Source organism: Nasonia vitripennis, chromosome 1 (assembly GCF_009193385.2).
Source record: "Nasonia vitripennis strain AsymCx chromosome 1, Nvit_psr_1.1, whole genome shotgun sequence".
Classification (NCBI taxonomy): domain Eukaryota; kingdom Metazoa; phylum Arthropoda; class Insecta; order Hymenoptera; family Pteromalidae; genus Nasonia; species Nasonia vitripennis.
In genome coordinates, this window is record NC_045757.1 from 26,263,776 (window position 1) to 26,287,778 (window position 24,003).

The 24,003-nt window shown below is 35.5% G+C and overlaps 1 protein-coding gene across 5 annotated transcripts; it reads right to left on the reverse strand.

The window, feature by feature from the left end:
* Window positions 1-1,265: 1,265 nt before the first annotated feature.
* LOC100116866 (aquaporin AQPAn.G) lies at window positions 1,266-23,366 on the reverse strand. 5 transcript variants are annotated; one of them, XM_001601203.6, is made up of 5 exons: window positions 22,411-23,366; window positions 10,381-10,568; window positions 9,900-10,043; window positions 7,377-7,835; window positions 1,266-3,195 (listed from the first exon to the last, which is right to left on the reverse strand). In XM_001601203.6, the coding sequence occupies exons 1-5, from the start codon at window positions 22,436-22,438 to the stop codon at window positions 3,187-3,189; spliced, it is 828 nt and encodes a 275-aa protein (XP_001601253.2). In that variant the 5' UTR covers window positions 22,439-23,366; the 3' UTR covers window positions 1,266-3,186. The 5 variants fall into 5 exon arrangements, with proteins under 5 accessions (XP_001601253.2, XP_032452019.1, XP_032452018.1 ...); XM_032596128.1 differs by having other exon boundaries at window positions 22,138-22,434; XM_032596127.1 differs by lacking the exon at window positions 22,411-23,366 and adding an exon at window positions 21,272-21,473.
* Window positions 23,367-24,003: the final 637 nt, after the last annotated feature.

A 24,003-nucleotide genomic window follows, 5' to 3' on the forward strand; every position in this document is an offset into this window, starting at 1 on the left:
CGACGAAAAGTACGACCATCGTATCCATGGAGTGAAGTTTTAATTCATATTCCTGCAGTACGTCTATTTCAATAAGAAATTTCAATTATGAGAGAACGCGTTAGGGTTATAGCTTTTTTATAATTATTCATTTGTTATAGCAGTAGGTTTTTTAAAGTGAATTCAAATGGAATCTTGACATAGCAGATGGAGAGATAGTGAATGTATTTAATTATGCTTCACCAATCCATAAACATTTTCGTATGAAATACAAGTGACCATTGTATTCAAATAAGATCGGTACAAATTTTATGAAACTATATTATGGGTAATAAATTTCGCTTCACATCGTGCATTCTCGCAACTCGCAATCTCTTATATCCGTTCCCTTTTTTTCTGTCCACGATTCTCGATAAAATTAGTCATTCGTTAAAAAGCTTCACAGCGACATAAAGCATACGTATATTTCCTGGAGCGAACAATCGTAAAAGTGAGCAATGAGAGCGCACCGGAAAATGGTTACCGTGGGAAATCCAGAGTTTCGAAAAAGCGCGTTAAATCCACCGGATAATCGCAACCTCGTCCCGCAGCCTTCCACTGCCGAGTCTCTTATATATACCTATATACGCGAATAGTAAATGAGCGAAGTAGCAGCAGCGTACATCCCGCTCCTTCTTTACTTCGAAAAGAACGCTGCGCGAGCGCGCGCGTCGCGTAAGTGGATCGGAAATTGCCGCAGAGATTGCGGATACACTGCAGTTAATGTACCGCAAGAGCCATGGCGACACGAGGCCTCCGACAGATACTTATCGAGGAGCATGCTATCATAAATCTAATACCGGAGGGTGGGCTGTCGCCTCCTCTCGTCGCCGAGGCTTAGCAAAGTGGTTCCGCGGAAAGTAGGCGCGAGGGACGGAGAGGCTTTAGTGCTTTTAGTCTACCTTGATGTTTTCATCGCGAGAGTTAACGAGACCTGTCGTATAACCTTTTTCGGGCTGTGGCGCAAGAGCGAAGGCTTCGCTCTGCAAGCTCTGCATCCTCGCTGAGCGCGCCCTCCGGTGTAGAGGGCAACTTCCATCTCCCTTAGCTGCGAGTCGAGCTCTGTTCACGCTTCCATTCGGAAATTCGGTTTGTTTGGTGTTTTATTCGTCTTGGAGAACGTTCTGAATAATTGAGTTGAAATTCAACCATTGCGGAGGCTTGGGAGTGGGACTGAGGGTTTCTTAGAATGAGACGCTGTTTTCGAATGTCCCACACTGCATGCAAACAATAAAAATAAGCCTCTGTTCTATGCATTCCATTTCTTTTATTCAAGTATTTGTAGCGCCATAAAAAGTTTATCAAAATAAATGTTTGTTTCATGTACAATTTCACACACACACACACACTTCTATTTACAATGGAATTTTACAAGAAGTACATGAAAATAGCATTTTATCTCGAAACTCGACTGCGATATGTTTGTCGCGCTTAAATGCAGAAACCACTCGTTCACATATTGAACCATACGATTGTAATGTGTACATCAATGAACATTACGATGTTATGACTTCAAATTGTACTAGATAGTGCAAAACACTAGAGGAGAGCAAAGTAGATCGGTTCGTATGTCCCAGGCGCAATTTTACGTAACAATTTGTAAAAATAAATAGTACATCTAGAAATTACAATATTATTATTGCTTTTTAATATTATGTCATTTTAACAACTGATTGCTCAATTGAACATATTATAATTGTGTTATTTCTAGTATTTTTTACTATTGAGTATATTTTATAGAGAAGATTTTATTAATAAAATGTTACTAGGAAGTATACTATTTACATACATTTGATGTTTGCTTATTCACAATTAATCAGAAGGAAAATAGCACTGGAATTTAAATGCCTTTGTGGAAGCAACTTATTTTGAAGAAGTCTTTTGTGTAAAATATTTAACCATAATTTTCATCTGCTTGCTAGGTATCGTATAGTATAAAGCAAACAATATAATAATAAAAAAGGACACAACTTAATTTTACCTACTAGTTACTACCTTATCTGCATGTTTGTTCATAATTTTTCATTCTTATAAGTTTGTATTCATCATTGTGGTTCTTACAATGTCTAATTAACATTAATTTTGATTACTATATTGTTTTAAGAATGCATAAATATGTTAAGAAGTATGGCGTCAAAAAAAGCATGAATATGTTTACGTATTGTAGATTGCGAAATATAACAGGAATAAATCTGTTTTCATTTGGATAACATATGCACACAAAAATTTTACAATAAATATATGTTATATATAAAATATAAGGTACTCACTCAAAACTTAAAACACTATAAATTATATTGTTTCAAAATTAGATTCATAGCTATTTGTTATCTAAGGTACATAGGATCTCTCATAATTTATGGAAACATGCGTATTTTATAAATATTTATGCAAATGTGTTTGATACGTACATTATACTAGTTCGACTAAACGTTTTGAAGAAGTAATTTTGTATTAAATATCGTTGCATACATATTAAGTTTGCACTTTGAACGTGTAAATATTTCAATGATTCAAATTAGCAGTTTTTATAAAAGAAAATAATCTTTGCTTTTTTGCTCTTAATCTGAAAACGTTTCTGATATTTTTACTAAAAGCCTGAATTGTTATATACATTTTAGATAATGGAATATCTATACTCCGCGAATGCTAAATCTTAAATTACGCCCCTGGTAGAAATGAGTCTAAGAACAGGTTAGTAACTGGCCAGTTCTTAAGATTTAACCTAGTAACTACCTAATAAATGGCCAGTTCTTAGGGTCCTTTCTACCAGGGGTTCTCAAAGATAGTCTACTATTTTTCATAAAAAAGTGTATATTCCAATACGATTTCCAAAATAGACTGCCATATTTTCACTTTGTCTGTGCCACAAAAATACACATTAGATTGTATTTTATTTATTTATCAGTCTAAACTAGTCCCTCGTAATTGACTTGTCGTAGCGATACGTAATCCTATTTTTCAATTGTTGCGTACTGCTGGAAGTACACTTGGCACATCAACGCACCGGGAATATCCTTTTGATTGGGCGCTATCCAGTAAGTCCTTTTCTTTTTCTTTATCTTTCCAGTTCTGTTTATCGTGAAGTTTTCGTTGACAATTTGTTTTTACATCAGGCAATGGTAGATTAACACCATCAGTTTTTAGTTTTGTTCCGATTAACGAAAATCAGATATGCTGTAACATAAAAATATGAATTTAAAATTAGTAAAATGTTTGTTATTGAAAAACTTCTTTTACAGCTAAAATTATTATTATTATTATATTATGCTATTACAATTAAAACAAATGTGTATTTTTAACATTCATTAAGGTGTAAAGCAATGGCAACCTTAACCTTTAAAAGCTGGGATGTCTAAGATAGGCAAAAAATATTGTCTCGCTTCGCTTAGTAAATATATTCTGCTTATAATAAAAATTACGCTTACTAGATGTATGTAGTAAAAGTTAAATGCAGCATCGTTATGTTCAATGACTATGTATATGATTTGTAAAAGCATGTATTGACAGTATAAGTTTTGTTAATATAAGTCAAATTATGTAAAAATAGTAAAATTTTATCGAGCAATAATAACAAAAAAGTCCATTGTTATACCTTACAAAATCTTATTATATTTACAGGTATCTTTAATTTTTACACAATTAGTTATTTTAAAAAAACAACTTTTTGGAAAGATTAATTTTTCAGTGGTTTGATTAAAATATTATATTACCTATACTTTCATGCGCTTAATGTTATGCGCCATTGCACTGATCATCGCATGAGACTAATTGTAAAGCATTGAGATCATGCATAACTACTTTTATATATTATTCGTACATAAATACATGCAGATTTTCATGCTTGAAATTTTTAGATGACTGAGTAGTAACGTCCGCTTGTTAAAACATGACTATATACATTCTCTAATTTGTTTTACATCTGTTGAGCCTCTATACACGCCTAACCGAGTGGAAAAATGCTTCTGTGACACTATGCGCGCGCATGCTTCGGAGAGAGCGCGCTGCGAACGAGGTAGCGCAAGAACTGGTGCCAAAACAGCACCGAATCTGTGCTGCATCGGCTTCGCTCAGACCGTTCTCATTCGGCACGATTGTGTGCCCTAATGGCACGCATATGCGCTGTATCGGCATTATTCAGCTTTCCTGGTTCTGCACAAGTGCCGGTGTCTCCCCAGGCTCACTTTTTTCCGTGTATTATTGTTGCCTTAAATAATTTACATAAAATAATAAGTACTACTTTTTTTCTAATTTATTCATTTTTATGTCGTATCGCTTCTGATTAGTATTAGCAACGTATGACTTTTACATTTTTTTTACAATATTTGTTACAATTATTTACATTTTTATATACTTGTGTAGAACTATTTTGCCACATATATAGCCTTTCATTTGTGTAGTTATAAAAAATGTGTATGTGTATAGTTTGACATCGCGCGAATTCATGTCATTAACAAGTCTGTCTACTAATTTATATTGAGGCGGACCACTTGGTTCGCGTTAGGTCGAACAAACTATAATAATACGTTTGATATTTACGTAATAATACAGTGTTTACATACGCATCAAACCTATGAATAAAAAAGCATCATAACATTATATATTTCGTTTCCTTTAGTAAAAAATGTATTGTGTTTGTTTTTGTGAGATGTGATGCGCAGTCTTGCATAAATCATAGGACTTCATCCTTTTCCGTTCTACTTGAGTTTTTGATTATGCTTATGGTTTTGTGTGAAATTGGTGAAGTACAAATTCTGTAACTATGAGGCTCTGCGTTGAAGTTTGTTTCGAGCATTTATATTAAGAAAGTTAACTCCAAAGCATTTCTGGATTTTTTGTTGCATCATCTTCTAATTTGGTATGGACTATAGAGTGTTTGTATAGTTCCGTTGATACAGCGTTGTATTTGCATGAGATAATCGGGAACTTCGTTTCTTTCTTTCATGTATTTTTCTTTTTGGAACTTGTATGTTGTAAGTTGAGCAGTTACTGAATAACTGGGGTTTCTACTCCTTCTACAGCAAAGAACGTTGAAATTTCACTAGATGTGGATGCTCATTTCTTTGGAAGCCATGGTTGTTAACTTCGCGAAATAATCACAACAGCAAACTAGTCGGAGCAATCAGAAAGTAAGCTCCTCATCTAAATTAATATTAATACGTGAATAGAATAATCTTAAAATTCTACTTTTCAAAATCTATTCTTACTTACACCAATTCACAAACACCAAAATCACTAACGCTGTTATACCATAAAATTTCAACAAAGCGTAATTCACGTATTGTACCGGTTATGCAGTACTATTACACAGTACCGGTAATGAAGCAAACAATAAAAAATGCGAAATAGGGAGATAAATTATAAACTCTACTATATATTATGCACTACAGAAGATAGGATTAAGGGATATTATTGTATGTACAAGAAGGGACAAACTAATGTGCAAATAATCTAGGCTAACATGAGCCTTACTTTCCGGTGTATCATAACAAAATGTCTTAAATAATTTTCAATCGTACTTGATGCATTTACAGATTCATTACTGACCTTGACTGTTAAACACGCATAATTAAATTCTTACTACAGAAAACGCACGTTGATATTCAAAGATAAACAGAACCTTGATTTGAACGTTGCATGATCATTTTCTCATTTCACGTAATGTAAGACAAACAGTTCTTCGGTAATAGGTCAGAAGAATCAAGGATTCAGGAAACAAAAAGGTCACGCTTATTTAGTATAGAATACTAATGTAAAAAATATTTATATTCACTATCAAAAAAATCTTTTTTTTTAAACTCCTTTTAGAATTTATGCAGATTGAATTTCATAACTATGTATTTATAAAAATTCAAATCTCAAGTTGATGTTAGCTCAAAATGTTAGTAATATTATGCAAATATAAAATGGCGATAAAAATATTTTTTAACGCTTATTTTTTAGAGAATCGTACACGTTCAAAAATAATTATCTCGATGACCCTGAATATTCGCGTACATTTGCAGCTGATGTATCCTCTACGAATAATATCCCATTCACTTTCCAAGCCTTTGATACAATCGCTCGAGTGGCATCGTGTTGCCTTCAAGCAAGCATTCCCGCTTTTCAAAGGAAGATAATATTCGTACTATACATCGGTTCCTCCGAATTTGCATTAAAAAATACACTGCGTCTATTCGCATCCAAAATCCACGTATGTCTTTAAGACGAACTAATTACTTAGGTCTGCAGAATATTGAATGCCAATAGATACATGGTAAAATATAAATTCTTACATGCACGTAGGAAGGAGAAATATCTTAATTAAATATTATTACAACCCTGGTAGAAATTCGAAAATTTAAAATGGGCTGTAAATTATGAAATGACTATGAGAAATAGCCTAGTCATAGCTTATGATGAAACGCTTTTTCTCCCATTTCTTGAGCATTTGTTGGAATGAACATAACCTTAAATCTTTCGTATTGATATTATTCCTTGTGTCGTACACTAATTTCAAAGAGGCTTACGGATTTTAATCGATTTCCAAACGGTTTACACAATTAACAGTCAATTAGAGTTATACAAGCACGACATACGAAGATATTCGTTATTTTCTTATTTTTTCACTTTTTTGACCCGACTTATTTTACGTAGTACTTTCGTAGCCATCAACTAGCTATCACCTGTGCTTTGCTTTAGTCAATGAAATCTATTTTTACAAGCTTGAAAATTCCTTGTAATACGGTATGACTCTATTCTTACTCCAATAAATGCGTAAAAAATGTCCAAAAAAGCGTTTCATCGCTGGTCGAAAAATGGACCTATTTTTCGCCCATCTCTAGTAATACGTGGTATGTTGTAGCTTTAAACTTATATCGATTTCTACCAGGGAAAGATATGCGATAAAACCTTCAATTTCCAAGAACTTGTGGCTTTAAGATACTGCAGATAACTTTTATTATCCTATGCAGTGATATACTTCGACTTAGTCTAAGGTAATCCGTGATCAAGAATGATGCCAAAAGATTTATCATTGATAATGTTTTGATTAAACAGTATGTCTGTTAATAAAGTCTTGAAAATTCTTCTTTTGTCGAGTTATAAAATTACGTATTTCATTCTGTACGTCACATTTTTTTACGTAACAAAGTTGAGAATGTTAGTATGCTTGCAAATGTAGTCATTATTATTAGAGAAAATATCTCTAACTAAATGTTTCATTGAAAATACTACCTTTAAATAGTTTAAAAACTAAATCATTGTCAATAGAGACCCACGATATGAACAAGCGTTAGTAAAAGATGCGTTAAAAAACCATCAAAACAAAGTTGTTATGCAAAATGATCCAAGCAAAGTTGCTTTGAACAATTGCTTACCTCGGGCTTGTGTGAGTCAATGCTATTGAGAGCTATGTTCTCGGGGATAGTAGTCTCATCGTCATCGTCTTCCTTTGGCGAGAAGACCGCTTTGTAGGCGAGCGAAGCAAGCAGAGCACCTCCGAGCGGCCCGAACCAGTAGATCCAATGATCTGTGTAGTTATTATTCCAGACTGCAGGGGCTAGCGACCTCACAGGGTTCATACTGCAACCGGTGTATGGCCCGACCGAGGTGGCTAGTGCAGTGACGCCCAAGCCGAACTTAATAGCCACCGAGTCAGTGTTTTTGGCGTTTCGCGAGTCCCACACTGCACAGGCTATCAGCATCAGAATAGCCGTCGCAACACCCTCCATCAGAAGGGCCTGAATTACGTGAAGATCCTTGTGTGGAGTTGTCACGCAGAATGTGTCGGCCGAAACATTTGCAGCAGTAAAACTAATAGCTTGAGGAGTTATCACCTGTTAACATAGAAAGTATTTGTGTAGTTGGTTGTACAGACGGTCAAAATCTTAATTTGTAATACTTAATTTGTAATCTCAGACTTCCTACAGTTGTTCTCTTAGTGATATGATGAGCTTAATGACGAAAAGTAAATATATAATGCTTCTACTAGTAAGTTTTCCATTGTTGTCAACCGAAAGCTTATTAAAAATAAATGAAATATTTACAAAAGTTGTCTATACTTAAAATCTACCAGCAATAGTATAGATTTAACAATTAGTTATGTAAACAAAGAAAATTTATGACGTAGAAGAATATGCTTCGTTAAGGTAAACGACATTTTAATTATACGTCAAAAACGAGCTTTCGAAACAAAATATGTTAATGAGTATTCCTGTTCCTACGAGTTTAAAAGCCACAAATTAAATTAAAATTTAAATACATCTTTGACTCATTTGCCACTCTAGACCTAGTCTATTTTACATAATCAATTATCATCGCCAATATTATGACTAAATTTGAAAATATTTGAAGCTCCTTAGTTATGGCATGTTTGGTATTGAAACAAAATGTTACATAAAGTGGGCGTGGTAATAAGGCGACGAGCCTCCACGTTCCTTGGCATAGTTGATCTATGTATACTACTATAAATCTGTAAACGTCTTCGTACGAGATAGAACAGTTAATGCTAGCATTTTTTGTGACCCCTTTTTACACAATCTCTTCGAAGGAAAAGGTTACCGCCGAGGTCGCCGATAAGACTCCTTATTCACCCCGATAGTGAATTCTTCATAAATATTTCTTTTACACTGGACAACATGCAACATCGTTTCAAAATCAAGTATTAAATTGTAAATAAAAACTATAATAATCGGACTAGCGTCATAAGTATGATCTTTCGGTGAACTGTAATTTACAACATCTGATATAAGAAACATTACGACACAGTAATCAGCAACAAATGCCTGGCAAGTAAGTTTCGTCTACCTTCAGCAGAGTGTTATTGTGACACCTTATATGGCGGATCAACATTGCGACCAATTTATTTATTACGCGTATAGGCCATAAATCATCTTGGTAGTCATAAAATCTATTCGAACGCTCGAACAATAAGCCGCGCGATCACGATCTTTGCTCTTCTTTAACATATCAGGAAAAGCTCAATGACGCAAAGGCAATCGCTACTGAAAATAGTGCAGACGCCGAGAACGTATATTATCGGAAATCTGAAAAATTGTTAAATCAGCATACGTATCAAGCACATAATATACATACGATGCTTCCATTTGCGCAAGACATAGCACTCGCATAACGATAATGTATCAGCGATTATGTCTACTCGAGGCGCCATGTATCGAATACAGACGGTTATCAGGAAAATTCCACTTGAGAATTCGAGCGTCAGGGGTCGCGAGTCGTGGAGCAATGTTTTCCTTGCAGTAAATCCCGCTGGTTTCAACGAAACTTTTTAATTAATATGCGTAATCGATGTCGCAATCAGGTCGCACGAGGCGCACACCAGCGCGTATCAGCTGATGTCTCACAGAACGGCGGCGTATACGTTTTTTTTTCATTCAGCAGCGGACATGATAATTCAGTGTTTTATCCTTTCGACTGCAGTTGTTCTCGATTTATAAATATATAATCGCAAAATAAACACTTGATAACAGTATTTATTATGAACTGTGAGTAAAATGATCGAATAATAACGTTCTGGAGAATCCACTCATTTTTATCGAGTCTTCGACATTTACACGGCAGACATTATTATCAAGATTTATGTCTATTTATATAAGAATGTGTTAAAGCAGTTCGTTTCATTTATTGTGCAACAAACACATGAAAGAATTCCAATTCTCATAGATTTTTTAATAACATACTGTAAAAAAAAGCATTTAGAAATCTTGATGAATAAATAAAGTAACAGGATTATGTTCATTTAAAACCTAAATTAAATAACATAGGCTCTTCGAAGTGGTTTACGTATTTTTAGCAACAAATAAATTCAAACCTGATAGCCGTACCATATTATATTAAAGTCTTTTGAATAATTAAAAAATAGCATGGGTCTAGATACTGACCTTAAGTAAGCTGAAACCAAGTAAGGAACCAATAACTTGCGCAACGAAGTACGCAGCGGCTACTCGAATGGTTTTTTTTCCGAGCACCACAGCACCAACTGTCATCGCTGGGTTCACGTGCGCCTCACTGATATGACCGAAACACTGAAAAGAATAGATGCAAACAGATGTTTGAATGTGGAAAAACATTTGATATAAACTGTGCCATTTAATTAAATTTTGTATTTTAAGCCAAAATAAACTGATAGTCTTAGTTGAAATAGAGAATTGTATCAAAGTATAGCTTTGATTGAAATTAATCCGTTGCGTCATGTCATATCGCAGAACAGTAAAACGACAGCGAAAATATAAAATTGATACTATTATTAACACTCTAATTATGAAAAATAGATCTCAAATGGAGTATTTATGCTTAATAAATACAATATATATATATATTATTGTAATTAATATTTGCAATATAATTTCAACAATTACGCACTTGGATGACTATCATAACTGCTAAACCGAAGTTTAACGTGATTTGTAGATGAGGTGGATTCGAGCCTGTGAATCCTGCAATGCCACCCATACATCCTAAAAAGAGTAACGTGGCAGTTCCTAACATTTCAGCCAGTGCCGCTACGGCGAGCCCCTTGAAGGAGACATCTTTAACGATGCGCCTGAATTCTGTAACAAAAAAAACACTTCTATCATAATCCAAATAAAACCATTTTTGCTTTGACAAAGCAAACATTACGTTGCTACATTGTTATATTTATAAAAACCAAATTATAAAAAGTTTTTTTAAAGGTCCTATTAGGGGATAAGTGTAGGAGATACGATTCGTTAAAAATGGTGCTGAATACTTGAATTTCCATTGCAATTCCATTCAAATAATTTAAAATTTATTTCTGTAGAATATTCCCCCCGCTGTATACACCGTGTTTCCTTTAATCGAAAATCGAGTCCTCTAGTTAGCTAAATACTCTAGCTAATCACACATAACCAAAAAAAAACTTTGGTAATATAGAGACTCAATATATATTTTAAAACTTCATTTTTAACCGATGCATTTATCGCAAGGACGCAGCCACGTAAACATAATGCAACTTTCTCTGCGCAGAATCAATTGAAGCATCGTAAAAAGGGAAAAAAGGAAAGCACAACTTGAAAGCCTTGAAGAGCTTGCGCGGAATCATGAAAATATATATAAACGAGCGCGAGTCTGGGCGCTCGGGGAACCAGCAGCTGGAGAACGGAAAATAAAAGTTGTCGCAGCGCCGCGAGGGACGCTTATATGCTCACATACATCCGAACGAAGGAGAAGAAACGATTGCGCAATGTTGGTCCAAAAACACAACCACAGGTCTTCTCCGAGGAAAGAAAGAGACGGGGATATAAAACTTCTTTCACTTTGTGAAGCGGAAATAAAAGGGAGAGGGAAGAATATCCAACTGGAGGACTGCGAAAGACGCGCGAATAGGCAGCGCGGTCGCGAATGAATTTCGACGATGCGAAAATAGTTTTTCTTATTTCCATCATTCCACGTCTTTTTCCTCGATACTTTCCTGCGGCAGGCGCGACCGAGTTTCTGAACTCAACTGTAAGTATGGCCGGCTGAACCCCTTGACTTTTGACTTCTCTTTACCCTTATTTCGGTCTTTTGAGAATGCTTTGTGTTTTTGCTTTTTTCTCGGTTCTTTGTATATAATGTCAAGGAATTTTTAGTGAGTCGGAGCAGCGTTGTGAGGACGAAAATTTTAAAAATTATATTTTTATTTGATTAAACTTGAATTATTATGATACACTCATTGTTTTTGAAATATATAATGTGAGTTTTGAAACACTAATATTTCTGTCTCAATTTACGTTTAAATCAGCTGATTGCAAATTAATCAGAAATAAAAAAAACTGCAAGGTGGATGTACTGAAGTGAATAAACCCATGAATCGTTTGAACAATTAAACATTATAGAATGCTGAAGAAGAAGGACAAAGAATCTGAGCTAAAATTATTCATGAGTTAGTGAGGTGAAAACCTGAGCTTCGATAAATTATTTAAATTTGCATCGAGTTTTGATGCTGTGAATAAAATTCAAGAGGCGCTCCTATAAATAGAAGAGCACTGACATTGTGAAGGCTGATTTGCTAACGGATTTTCAATTCCGAATAAACATTAAAAATTTAGAATTGCATAAGTGCAAAAATCAAATTAATTTCAAGATAAAAATAGTGTACGAAGTTTGTTAGGATTTTATGAATAAAATAATAGATACTGCACTATTGATACACGCAAATGCATCCGATAAGATGCGGTTTTCCTCTGAAATGCATTTAGTTACGGTACTCGCTTTCGTCATAGTGTATTTTTTACGCGTCACCTGCTGCAGTTTCACATCATCAGATCTTTAACAATAAATGTTTTCTTGTTCGTGTAAGTGTTCTGTTAGGAATAGGTAATGATTAAATGGTTATTAATTCACACATACGGACAATTTCTTATACTAGCAAATGATAAAAACTTATCCATCTACCGCAAAAGCAATTGAATATTGACAGATGACGCAATAAGTATAACCACCAGAAATAAAATGCTTCAAACAGATTCTGATTAGCATTGTATTTAGATATGAGTGAACTGCTTCTAAGAATCTCTGAATTGTTGCGAGATTTAAAATGCTAAAAAATTATACCTGCTAATAAAAGCATCAAAAAACACATATTTGCTACAAAAATTACACTTAAGAAATTGAAAGAAGGCAAGGTGTTGCATCAGAAAGTATCTGTTAAGTGCGAAGATATTTTCAGCGTTATTTTCTTGAATTATTTAGTGAAACAATTAACTACTGCTAAAGCAGAAGATGAAATTCTTTTTATTCATCGCGTGGTAGGGGTCATCATCTTTTTTTTATGGAAAGGGTAGAGAAATTGATAAGGAGGTATTATGCTTACGATACAGTGAAATTGCTCCGTAATAAGTACGCGCAGGCTGATTACTAACACGTAAGTAGCATCGATCATCATGTAATTCATTAACACACGCCATGTCGGGCTACGGGGCTTGCAGCAGTTAGTTGATAATTCTGCTTTCACGTACCCTATGATTCTTTGAAGCATAAAACAAGTTACGACTGTTTTATCTGGACACACTACGCTGGTTCTTATCTTACCCCCCACGCGATCGAATCGGCCGTCAGTATCAGTCACTGTCATTGTCAAACTTCTCTCTTTTTGCTACTTTCAGTTTTTATTTCGTCTTGTCCTGCGCCATAAAATTCAGCACGGGTTTTACTACCAGATAGATAGGTGTGCGCTTTATGTATTATACAATGATCAGTGTATTATATACCCAGTGAGCACTGAGATAGCAAAAAGAGAAAATGGAAAAGCAACCTTGCGCTACCTATTTTCGCTGGCCAGAGACACGGAAACTTTAACGGTGGGCGGAACGGGTTAATTCAAAAAACAAATATGATTACCAAGTTTTTTCAGATATAACAATATACACATCGACGGATTTGTATCATGTTTTAATTGTTTGAACACTATTAAGCGGTGAATTTTACCCAGGTATCTGAGGATCGATAGTTTTTCAAATATCATACACTTCCTTATAGCGTTCAAAACCGGCTCTACTGATGCAAGTTCATGATAAAGGCAAATCATTATTTTTCTCTATTTATGGCACTTGTCATGCAAAGTATAAACTTATTTTTCTACAGAGCGTCGAACTATAAAAACTAGTTTCATCAAGAGAAATATAGACAAACATGTTTACTATAGCCCGATTCAAGCAATAATTTTGAAAATGCGGCGAATCCACATACCCTATATAGATTGACAAGAAAATGTCATGTGCAAAGCACTAACGAGAATAGAGAAGCAATTAAAAAAAAAAGCTTTTAAGGAAAAGCGTAAATTGATTCTCTTAAATTATCGCACCATCCAAGTTTAGTTCAATCCAAAACGGGATTATTATCAAGTCTTCAATTTACGAGTCTTATTGCCACTTAGCTTCACGAAGAACAGGTCTCGCATTCGCTTTATCGCTGTGCCTTGTACGTATTTAATCGAAACCTCTCCCCGTACCAGACCGGCTTCTCGCAGTCCTTGAATACAATTTTTGCCCCGACTTGCGTGCAACTGCTTGCTATAGTCCGGCAACTCGATACCATCGAGTTCGAGATCGTCATACAGAAGAATACTTGCATCTTACATGGTTTTGCGAAACTGTCGTTGATATGTGTATTAGAAACTTATTATTCTACAACTCGTGTGCCAAACATAGTTAACAAGTTACGAATCAAATACTGTAAAAAATATCGAAACGCGTATCGAATGTTCATTAACTGAAGAATTGTTTGAATCCATAGCTGAACGTCGACATACAAGTGCACGTTTGTAATAACGCAATAGTCTACTGACAACAGAGGCGTGTGCCAATCACAAAAAAAACAATTTATGTGCATTACAGCTATTTTCTCAGTCGCTACAATTGTTAATAAATTCAATGACCAAGTAGTTAAGCGCAGTGGATATGAGTTGGTAATTCACGCCATTCGATATTCAAATCATCACACGGTTTTATACTTTTTCCTCGTAAACAGTATTTATGAAAATAACAGAATCGTGATGAGCACACTGCAAAATAAGATGGTTTATTGAAAGGTACGTAGTCGGGAAATCTTATGTACAAACCAATTTTATTTAATGTCTAAACCGATTAGAAATCACAATAAAACCAAGTAATTATTCATGCGTCAGTGTTCCTGGATTGATAAGAACAAGTAATGCGAGTGAAAAACTAGATTATGTTAGAGTTTGAAAAAAATAAAATTAATTTTGTGTAAACGTATAAGCTCAAAGTCGTAGTTGTCCATCAGATCGAAAGCTGGTCAGGCGGTTTCACATTTTTTTTATTAGATACAAACTAAAGAAACTAAAAATATCACGAGTGCGTCTGGCGTTGTCGAGATCATCGACGAAATAATCCAGATCAAATTTACAACGGTCCAAAAATATGTTTCCTTCTTATTTTGTTTTACAAGTCTTTTTATATACCTATATATTTTTCTGCGAAAAAAAAACCATTGGCAGCTAGAGAACAAATTTTCTATATTGAGAGCAATATATTCTACTAGATTTTAATTTTTGAAATTAAATTATTGAATGTATACTTCGGAACAACTACGTGCTCACAACAACAATAATACACGAATAAAGCAATGATAATGCTCATCAATTATACAATAAACGTTCTCTTCTTTCGAGAAAAGTAACAATAAACTCGTTCGCAGAAACCTCCAATGCTAGAATCTACTCATTCCGCAATTTTCTTTCAGAAACATACCGCTCACAGCCTTCGCTGTCAATATAAATGACGCGAATCTCCCCGATTTTCCGAAACGAGCATCGCAACTGCCGCATAATTTTCGCGTGCCATCATCATACCGTCAAATTGGCCATCCCGTTCAAGAGCAAGAAGTCATAAGCCGCGTCTCCTGCCGCGAGTGAACTCATTTCCGCTGTCTCGCGCGTTGGATTCACGTGACCATATAAATGAGCGCTCACATGTATGTCGCGATGGTACACATCGCCAAATGAAGCTCTAATCTGCCGAGCATCGGTGCAATCGGCTAATTTCGAGCGCGCACGCCGGACGGCGAGATTACGCGGCAATTAGTCGATATATAGACAGAGAGAAACAGAGAAGCGTTATCCGCTTGTTGCGCGGGATGAACACCACGCGTACGCACGCGAATTGTCCCTGCAATGATGCAACGTGACGCGGAAGCTGCGTTTGTATCCCAATTTGCTTGCTGTTCCTCTTTGCGACGGTGGTTTCTACCTCGCGAAGCGAGACAAGGTCGCGGACGCCTGTATCGAGGTATAGAATGAACTGCGTTCGCTTGAATTGGACCACTAGTGGCTCGTTCATTGTTGTCTGGGTCACGACCTGACATTGGAACACATGCGTTTTCTGACGGTCAGTTGCGATGTGTTATGCTGTCGATTATTACGATTAGGAAACTGTTGAAGGAAATGTGTACCATTATGCAGTCCAGGCCGTCGTCGCGACCTCCTGCGTCTATGACATTTCCGGACCAATTCTTTTATATTAGCAGAGAATGGCTCGACCGGTTTTCTATTTCAGATGTCTTGAAGATACGTCTTCATAAATTCTTCCCTGTGCCAACGTGAGAAAGCTTAGGGGACAAAGTTTCCAGAAATAGCTTTTTTTCTGTGCTAAAAAACGTGTGTAATTAATATTTTTATTTTTATTTAGTTTAGCATGTATCTACGGAGTAAGAAGTAACCGTCACGATAATTAAAGTATAGAAGACTTGTATAGTGTTTAGCGGGTGTTCGAGAAAACTTTTTCCGTAAATTATTACAAGTTTTCTTCAAACTCTCGTATAGGTTTTTCTTTATCATTGAAAACTCTTTGCGCGTAGGTTATAAACTAGAGATTTCCTTTTTCTTATCTATATTCAGTTATAATATGGAGCAACATATCGATTCAAAATTACTGGGATAAATAGGCGCGTTCGAACATCTCTCAATTAAATTATGATGAAGAAGTGATCGCGAATGGTATGCAGTGCTATTTTTGAAAGCTGTTAATTCACCGTGATTGAAATACGGATAAAATTATTCGAAAGCTCATGAATGGCCACTTTACACCAATTCGCTGTGCGTATAGAAGTTCGATGACATCGAGCCGATGTTATTTATAATTCCTTTGCGTTTTGCGTGAAGATTCATTGCGCGTGAAATTTCTAGCCTCATAGATGTGGTCGCGTTTATTTTTAAATCTGTAGCAGACCTATTTATAGGTTTAACTGTCTATGTTTATCTTTCTGAATTAAGTCATTCGTCAGTGTGATTTTCTGGTTATTATTTTCTAACCAGTCTTTTTATAATTAAACAGTGGTTCTCTTATTTAAAAATAATAAATTATAAAACAATGTATTGTATCTGAATAGTTTACATAAAACTTATCATATGAATTACTCACACCGCAATTTATCTCATCACTTATCCTCAAGCGTTCGATCGATTAAAGTGCAAAACTCTACGCTATTTGCCGTAAGTTATTTTCTTTTTCATTATCCTAGACACCTAATTAATATTCCATTCACGTAGCACCATGTAATAACGGCACTCCGGCTGCCTTGCGATGCTTCGTAATTGCAGAAAACAATTAAAGCGTGCGATCTCTCATCCAGTATCACCGTATAGGTATAGGGAGTCCATAAATACTGCGAGAAATTATTGCGAAGCACGGTAGGAAGGAAAATAACCAGACGATAGCAACTTGGCTCAGATTTATATTATTAGCTATTATCTATATACATATTATGTTTATTTAAGTATCGACTAGAAAGTGGCTCTGTTGACAATAAAACATTCTACCGTATCTTGTATTTCTTCATTCATAAAAAAGAAGTTGTTTGTTTTCATTGTTTGCTAAAAGATATTTATAGAAAATGCCCATCGCTTCTGAAGGAAATACTAAACGAAGAAATACGATAAGAGTGCAACAGAAATATGAAACTCGTCATTTATTTTATCAATAACGCGATGCGGAAAACATTTCCCAATATATTGATGCAGATTTCTAAAGGTTGTTTTTCTAATAAACACTTTCCTGGTAAATGCGTAGTTACTCGGAAAAAGAAAAGTATTTATTGTTATGTAATTATTTTCTTAACTAGCAGTAAGACGCATCATTATTAATACTGGATTGATCAAAATTGAACATTTTTGTTTACTCAGAAGTTCAATAGTATATAAAAGTAATAGTCGCAAGAAACGAGAATGATTACTTGACATAAAAGCTGGTTTATGCGTAAAAGTGTGTTTCCTTTATGCTAATACAAGGAAAATTATTCACCAGCTTGAATAAATCAAAGTGGAGATATAAAATACACGTGCAGAAAGTGCGCTGTTTACATTATACAAAATGAGCCATCCGTTATTGGCGTGCTGCTGACCTACTAAAACCGATAAATCGATTACAACTTTTTGTTTGGCACAAATACCATGAAACAACATAAATGCCACTAATTATACTTTTCTGTAAACAATATACGATCACATTACAATTTTTTAAATTCAAAATAAAATTTTGTTTCATTTCTTAATTTTTAAGCGTTAACTATTTATCGATTATGTATATGCCTAGCCATCAATGAAAAAACTCTGATTGACTTGATGCAAGAGCCCAAATTTAGCACGTCCCAATTGATCTCTCTCTTTCTCTCTCACACGTGACGAAATTGATCGTCCAATAAAATGAATAAAGTCGCGTGACGACCGAAGCAACAAGAGTGCAACTTTTCTCATCATTTAGGAGCTGATAAAACAATCGACCCGACATCGCACGACCATTTTTCTCCCCCTTAATTTTTTTATCCAACCGTCGGCGCATTTGTCGCTTTCGATACAAAGACAAAAAAAAGCACATAAACCCGGCGTCACTGAAACTCTACAAAACGCGAACGTCGTTATAGATCTACTCTCGCAATTAGGGATTCGGCTTAGTGCTCGCTAAAAAAAGCGCGTTAAATGTAACAAAAAAACTCTAGGTGACACCACTCGCACAGAGAGAGAGGGGGGGGGGGGAGATAGGTCATATCAGGATTTTTTTCATAATGCCTCTGGAAGCTCTCTGTGAATTCGTTATTAGAAACCGGCGACGTTCAGGGGCTGCTGCTGAACAAAGCTGCGTGCTGCCGGGAATATGGCGCGGGACTCATGGAATGCATAATCAAAGGGGTCAGAGGTAAAGGCCTCGGTGGCGCTGCTATGCAGGCTGCTCTGAACGTGAATGCAATTATATCGCGCGGATGGAGACGCCTCGCCGGGGATATGTGTGGCGGCTTTCGGAGAAAAGCCCAAATTGCGAGCTGAAATTCTAGTGCGCTCGTGGGTGGTACCTGATGCCCCCAAGATATTTCTATGTAGCTAATGGTACGTGTGCTGCTTTGCCTGATGATCAGCGACCACCGCTGGATGAACAGCGAGCGTTTGGTCGATGATTTTTGAACGATTTTTATTGAAATTTCGAAAGGTTCATTTGCGTATATTGCCTGTCTCTTTGAAATGTCATTCAACGCAGGATTGCACGTGAAAAATGATCACTGGATCTAACCATTCTGATAATCCGTGTTCAAAAACTGTTTAATCTTTGCATGCTGCGAGTTCGCAAATGATCCGTATACGAAGTGATATCGCGTGTCACTATAAAATTGTCTGCGTAAGTAAATATCTTTCAAAAGATTTAAATTAGGTCCAGAGTTTCCATGTGTTTACACTGATTTCATTTTTATCTAACGATTTTATGCTTCTGATATCCATATAATTACTGCAAAGTTTCGCAAGGTTGAACCAATGTTATTTTAACCTCATCTCATTATACTTATCATTACGCTTTCGATGCAAGTGGAATTCTCCTCTGTTAAAAAGGAAACGTACTTTATTTATAACTAAAAATTGCCGATCACTCATAGTACACTTATTCGTAGTACGTAAATTACTCTAGCATCATTGGCTCTAAAACATTAATACCTATTTATATTTTTAACTTGCGTCAACAATGAGGCAGTTTAAATCCAAATGTGCGTACTGAATTTATTAATATGCTAGATGCAGACGTATTTTTCACCGACTAGATGTTCAACCTTGTCATGTACGATTTCTCCAAGCGTGGCTCTGCTCTCACTTGCGAAAACGAAACAGAGTTCAAGAAAACCTTGAGATCGACCGTCTCACTAAAATATGTACAAGTAAAAACACTTTTTTAACCTCAACAATAATAATATTAATTTAGAATCGATCTTTATCCTGCTGACGCTAAATAATGTGAGATAGAAATAACTTGATGGATCTACGATAAGAGTTTGTTTTGTACAAATTCAAGTCTACACATTATAATCAATACTCCAAATACAAGAGAATGATTCAATGCAAGAGTTACGCAATTATAAGTTCTTTTGTAACTGGTCGATTCAAACGTTTAATAATATTTTTTTGATAATCGTTGCATCACAAACTTGATAGATGATATACATTTGCTATGATCTACATGCTTTGCACAAGTCAATCAAATTGTTTGTATGCAATTTATAATGTCATAATATACGATGGTTTTATTTCAAATCCTATTACTTAATTTCGATGAATATATTTATAAAGTATAATGAACTTTTATTAAAAATTTGTATTTCAAACGAAAAAATATAAACTCTCAAAAAACATCAGCTCACTTTCCTGGTTCAGCTTCTAATGTAATCTCAATGTCTAGATTACAAAGTTTGTTCTGAAATTTCTGGTACATGATGACACGATTTTTTTTATCTCGAGTGATTTGTTTACATAGCGATAAGCGTTTACATATTTTTACTTGGCTAAGCTAAAATTTTTAATGGATGTATTAGTATGAAAATGAACAAAACTTATCTCAAGTAGTAAAGAATAAGATATGAAAGATAGCGTTTTGTTCAAACAAGATTGCTAATAAAATTGTTACATTCTTTATCATTAATATCAGACACTTAATTAAAATATTGATAATTATTGAAAATCGATAGAGGGAATTTCAACACTGCTGTTGTGCTATACATTGTTACAGTAATTTTTTCATTGCTAATTTTTTTTCACTATGTGATTTAACTTTACTAAAGGTCCAACGTAATGCTGGTACATCTCTTTTATAATCCACCAGAAAAAAATCCAAAAATAGTCATGCTTTAAAAACTAAAGAAAAGACGGCTTTTGCGAAGAGAGAAAAAGCCAGCGTGTTTTCTTTTCAATTAGGCTCGTAAATATCTACTCCTTCTCTAATAGAGTTAAATTCCCAGTCAAAAAATCTCATTATTTCCGAGTGCTTTCAAGTCATTAACGTCCTGTGCAGTCTTTCACTGAAAGTTCGAAAATAGCATTGCACAAATTTTTCGTCTCGCCTCTAGTGTAGTAACGCGTAAGTGGGTGGGTGCAGCTCAGGGTAGTGAGATTGTGTAACGTTCTGCGTGCTTTCGTACTTAGCTCGCCCCCGTGGTTTCTCACTTCTAATAACAAGAAGACTTTTTTCTCTCTTGAATCATAATAAACGCGCCCAGCGGATATTGATGAGAGGTATTAAGAAATTCACGAGAAGAAACAAGGGAAATAATGAGTTGACATATACTTCTTTTCAAGCACTTTTTTGCTCATTATATGCTGTTATATAAGTAAAATTATATTCATGTATATTCTTAGAGTCCCTGATGATTTATCCGTAAATGGTTTTATTGTAGAGTACGATTGTGTTTGATACTGGCAAATATGAAAATTCCGTCCTTAAAAAATAAATAATGCGAACCGAATGGATGAAATATTATTGCTTACTTTTTCATTGATATCGGCACAACTGTTTGTAAATTCTTGATTCAGTAACTGTCAACTTTTTGTGAGTTTTGATGAAAAAAAGAACATATGACAAAACAATAAATACACGTGTAAAAAGCTAGACAATTTTAAAATTATTATTATTATTATTGAAATTGTAAGTATTCAATTTCATTTGTGTTCTGTTTATTGTTTAATTCATGAATTTCAAATCACTTCTAGTTCTCCGAATTATTAAAACCATTAACCGCATCAGATAACGAAAACTCAAAGTGTGGTAGGGCATACAAAAAATGCCAGTACTTTTAATAATGAGGTTTGTCGTGCCATTAATTACGAAGTATAACAACGAGGAACGTTATTTCGTCGTTGCTACATCACTGCACATCAATTAAAAGATGATTGTATGAAAATTGAATCAGAACACGCGAGAGTGAATTCCACAATATCAATTATTTCTGTATGAACTTTATTATTTCTATCGACCACTTTTATTTAATTAGTTGGAGTTTGAACAAGCTTAGATATTGATCAGACACGATAAAAAAATATCTGAACTCGAAGGGGCACAGTAATATGAAACTTTTATCAGATTCAGCAGGATTTATGTGAAAATTACTGATGATTTTTAAGGTAATACTTCGTATTTTGATACAAAAATATAATGCAACTATACTCCATACAGAAGGAAGCAACAAAAACTTAATATCGTTCATATAATGTGCAAGCGAATTATAGAATAATAAATTAATCAAACTTCACCGTTACCAAGAATCCATAAATAACTCAATAAAAGTACACCAAAATCAAATTCTTATCGCTAACGGATGCGTCACGCCAAATCCAGATATGATTAAAATGAATACCTATTATAATTCATGTAGAATAAAAGTAATAATTAATCGTGTAGCACACGCATTTAAAAAACGAAAAAATCTCGCGATCCCATTGTCAAAAGCCACAAACAACTTCCTTATCTCAGAGCGAAAATCGAAGACACCCACGTCAACAGTCAACAACCCGTCACAACGCCATCTAACCCGTTGCCAAAAAATGCGTTGCACGAAAACACAAACATCTTCCCACACTTTCCTAAATGAAATAGAAAAACGCAGAGAAAAACTAAGCGTAAAACTCACTGGAAGGCATGCTGTTGGAGGAAGACATGTTGAGCGTGCGCACAGCTGGTCCGCGTCTCCGTTCAAGGCTAGAGAGCTGGGGGGTAGCTCTTCAGGGGGTGGCTGGTTCGTTCGCTCGCGCGCCCGCCGGTCGATCGATGCTCCGGGGTCGCCAAAGTCAGGGCCAATGCAGCGTTCTCGCGCACACAGAGTCTCTATTATACAGAGGTGCAAGTATACGTATCTGCGCCGCCGCAGAGAGAAAGGCACACTCGCGCGAGCAAAGAGACGACCGGCTGCTCAGCGCGCGGCTACAAAACTACTGTGTCCACAGCGTTCGACGTTTAAGTTTAGCCGCGCGTGAGCGAGTGTGTACAAGAGTGAACGGCGTATCGCGCGCACTCTGCCTTCGACGAGACTCTCTCGCACATGGCTAGTTTTCTCTGTCTGCGATATCGGAAAGAGGGAGAGCCAGCACGGAGCACGTGGTCGGCGCAGCAGTCCACGTTTTATTTGGGTTTCATGGAGTATACGAGATCGTTGTTCGAGTGTTCTCTCTTTATTAGATGCGCGTCCGTGCACGCAAGGAGATTGTGTTGATCCAGTGCAGATGATGGCCAGTGAGAGGGGAATGATCCGTAAATATACAGTGGGTCGACCTAGAGGAAGGTACAATGAGAGAGAGAGAGAGAGAGGGAGAGAGAGAGAGAGAGAGAGAGAGACGCGTGGTATATGGAATGTTGGGAGGAAAGGAGAAAGGAAACCAAAATTAGAATAATCAAAAGTCTCTGCGGCTTGATGCATATTGTACGTATAAATAGGTGGTTGGCGTTTAAAAATCAGCTAAAAAGGTCTAGGTTATTAAATGGTGTTTTTTCGAAATCAATCAATAACACTTTCGCTATGCTTCAATCCAGTGCATGGATAACATGCATATTAATGCATACGAATGTAAAAAATCTTTAAAAATAATAAAACCCTACCCTGGTAGAAAATTAACGTTCGAATTTGCTAAGACCTTTAGACTTAGCTAACTGTTTTAACGGTTGCCAAGCTAAAATTTAACAAAAAATGTGGCTTAGGAACCGCTAAGTTTCCAAGATGTCTGCCGGAGGCTAATTTGAGGTTACGAGGTTAGGATCACCAGCTAAATGAATCGATTTAATTTTATTAATATTTCAATTTTTTACATTTAATATAGTTTAATATGATACGCATGCACTGCACATTCATTTCACTTGACCGTACCAAGTCATGAACTGTTATTTCATAATGTCATGCTGTCTGATCAAATAAAATAAATAGAAATTGTTCGTATTAGCAAACTAAATAGTGCAAAATGCCTTGTTCAACAAGACTAAACTAAAAAAGAACCCATTCAAATATTCATTGTGGTTTCGAGTACATAAGATAAGAATTTCACAAAATCAGTCAATTAAAGTAATAACACAATAAAGATTATTGATGTGCACTCTTTTTGAAAATGCCAAGAGCTGATTAATAAGTTCAAGCAATCTTTATTACTTTAATTGACTGATTTGAGATTTTGGTCAAAAATCACTGATGCCAAGAAAAATGTGAAATTCTTATCTTATGTACTCGAAACCACAATGA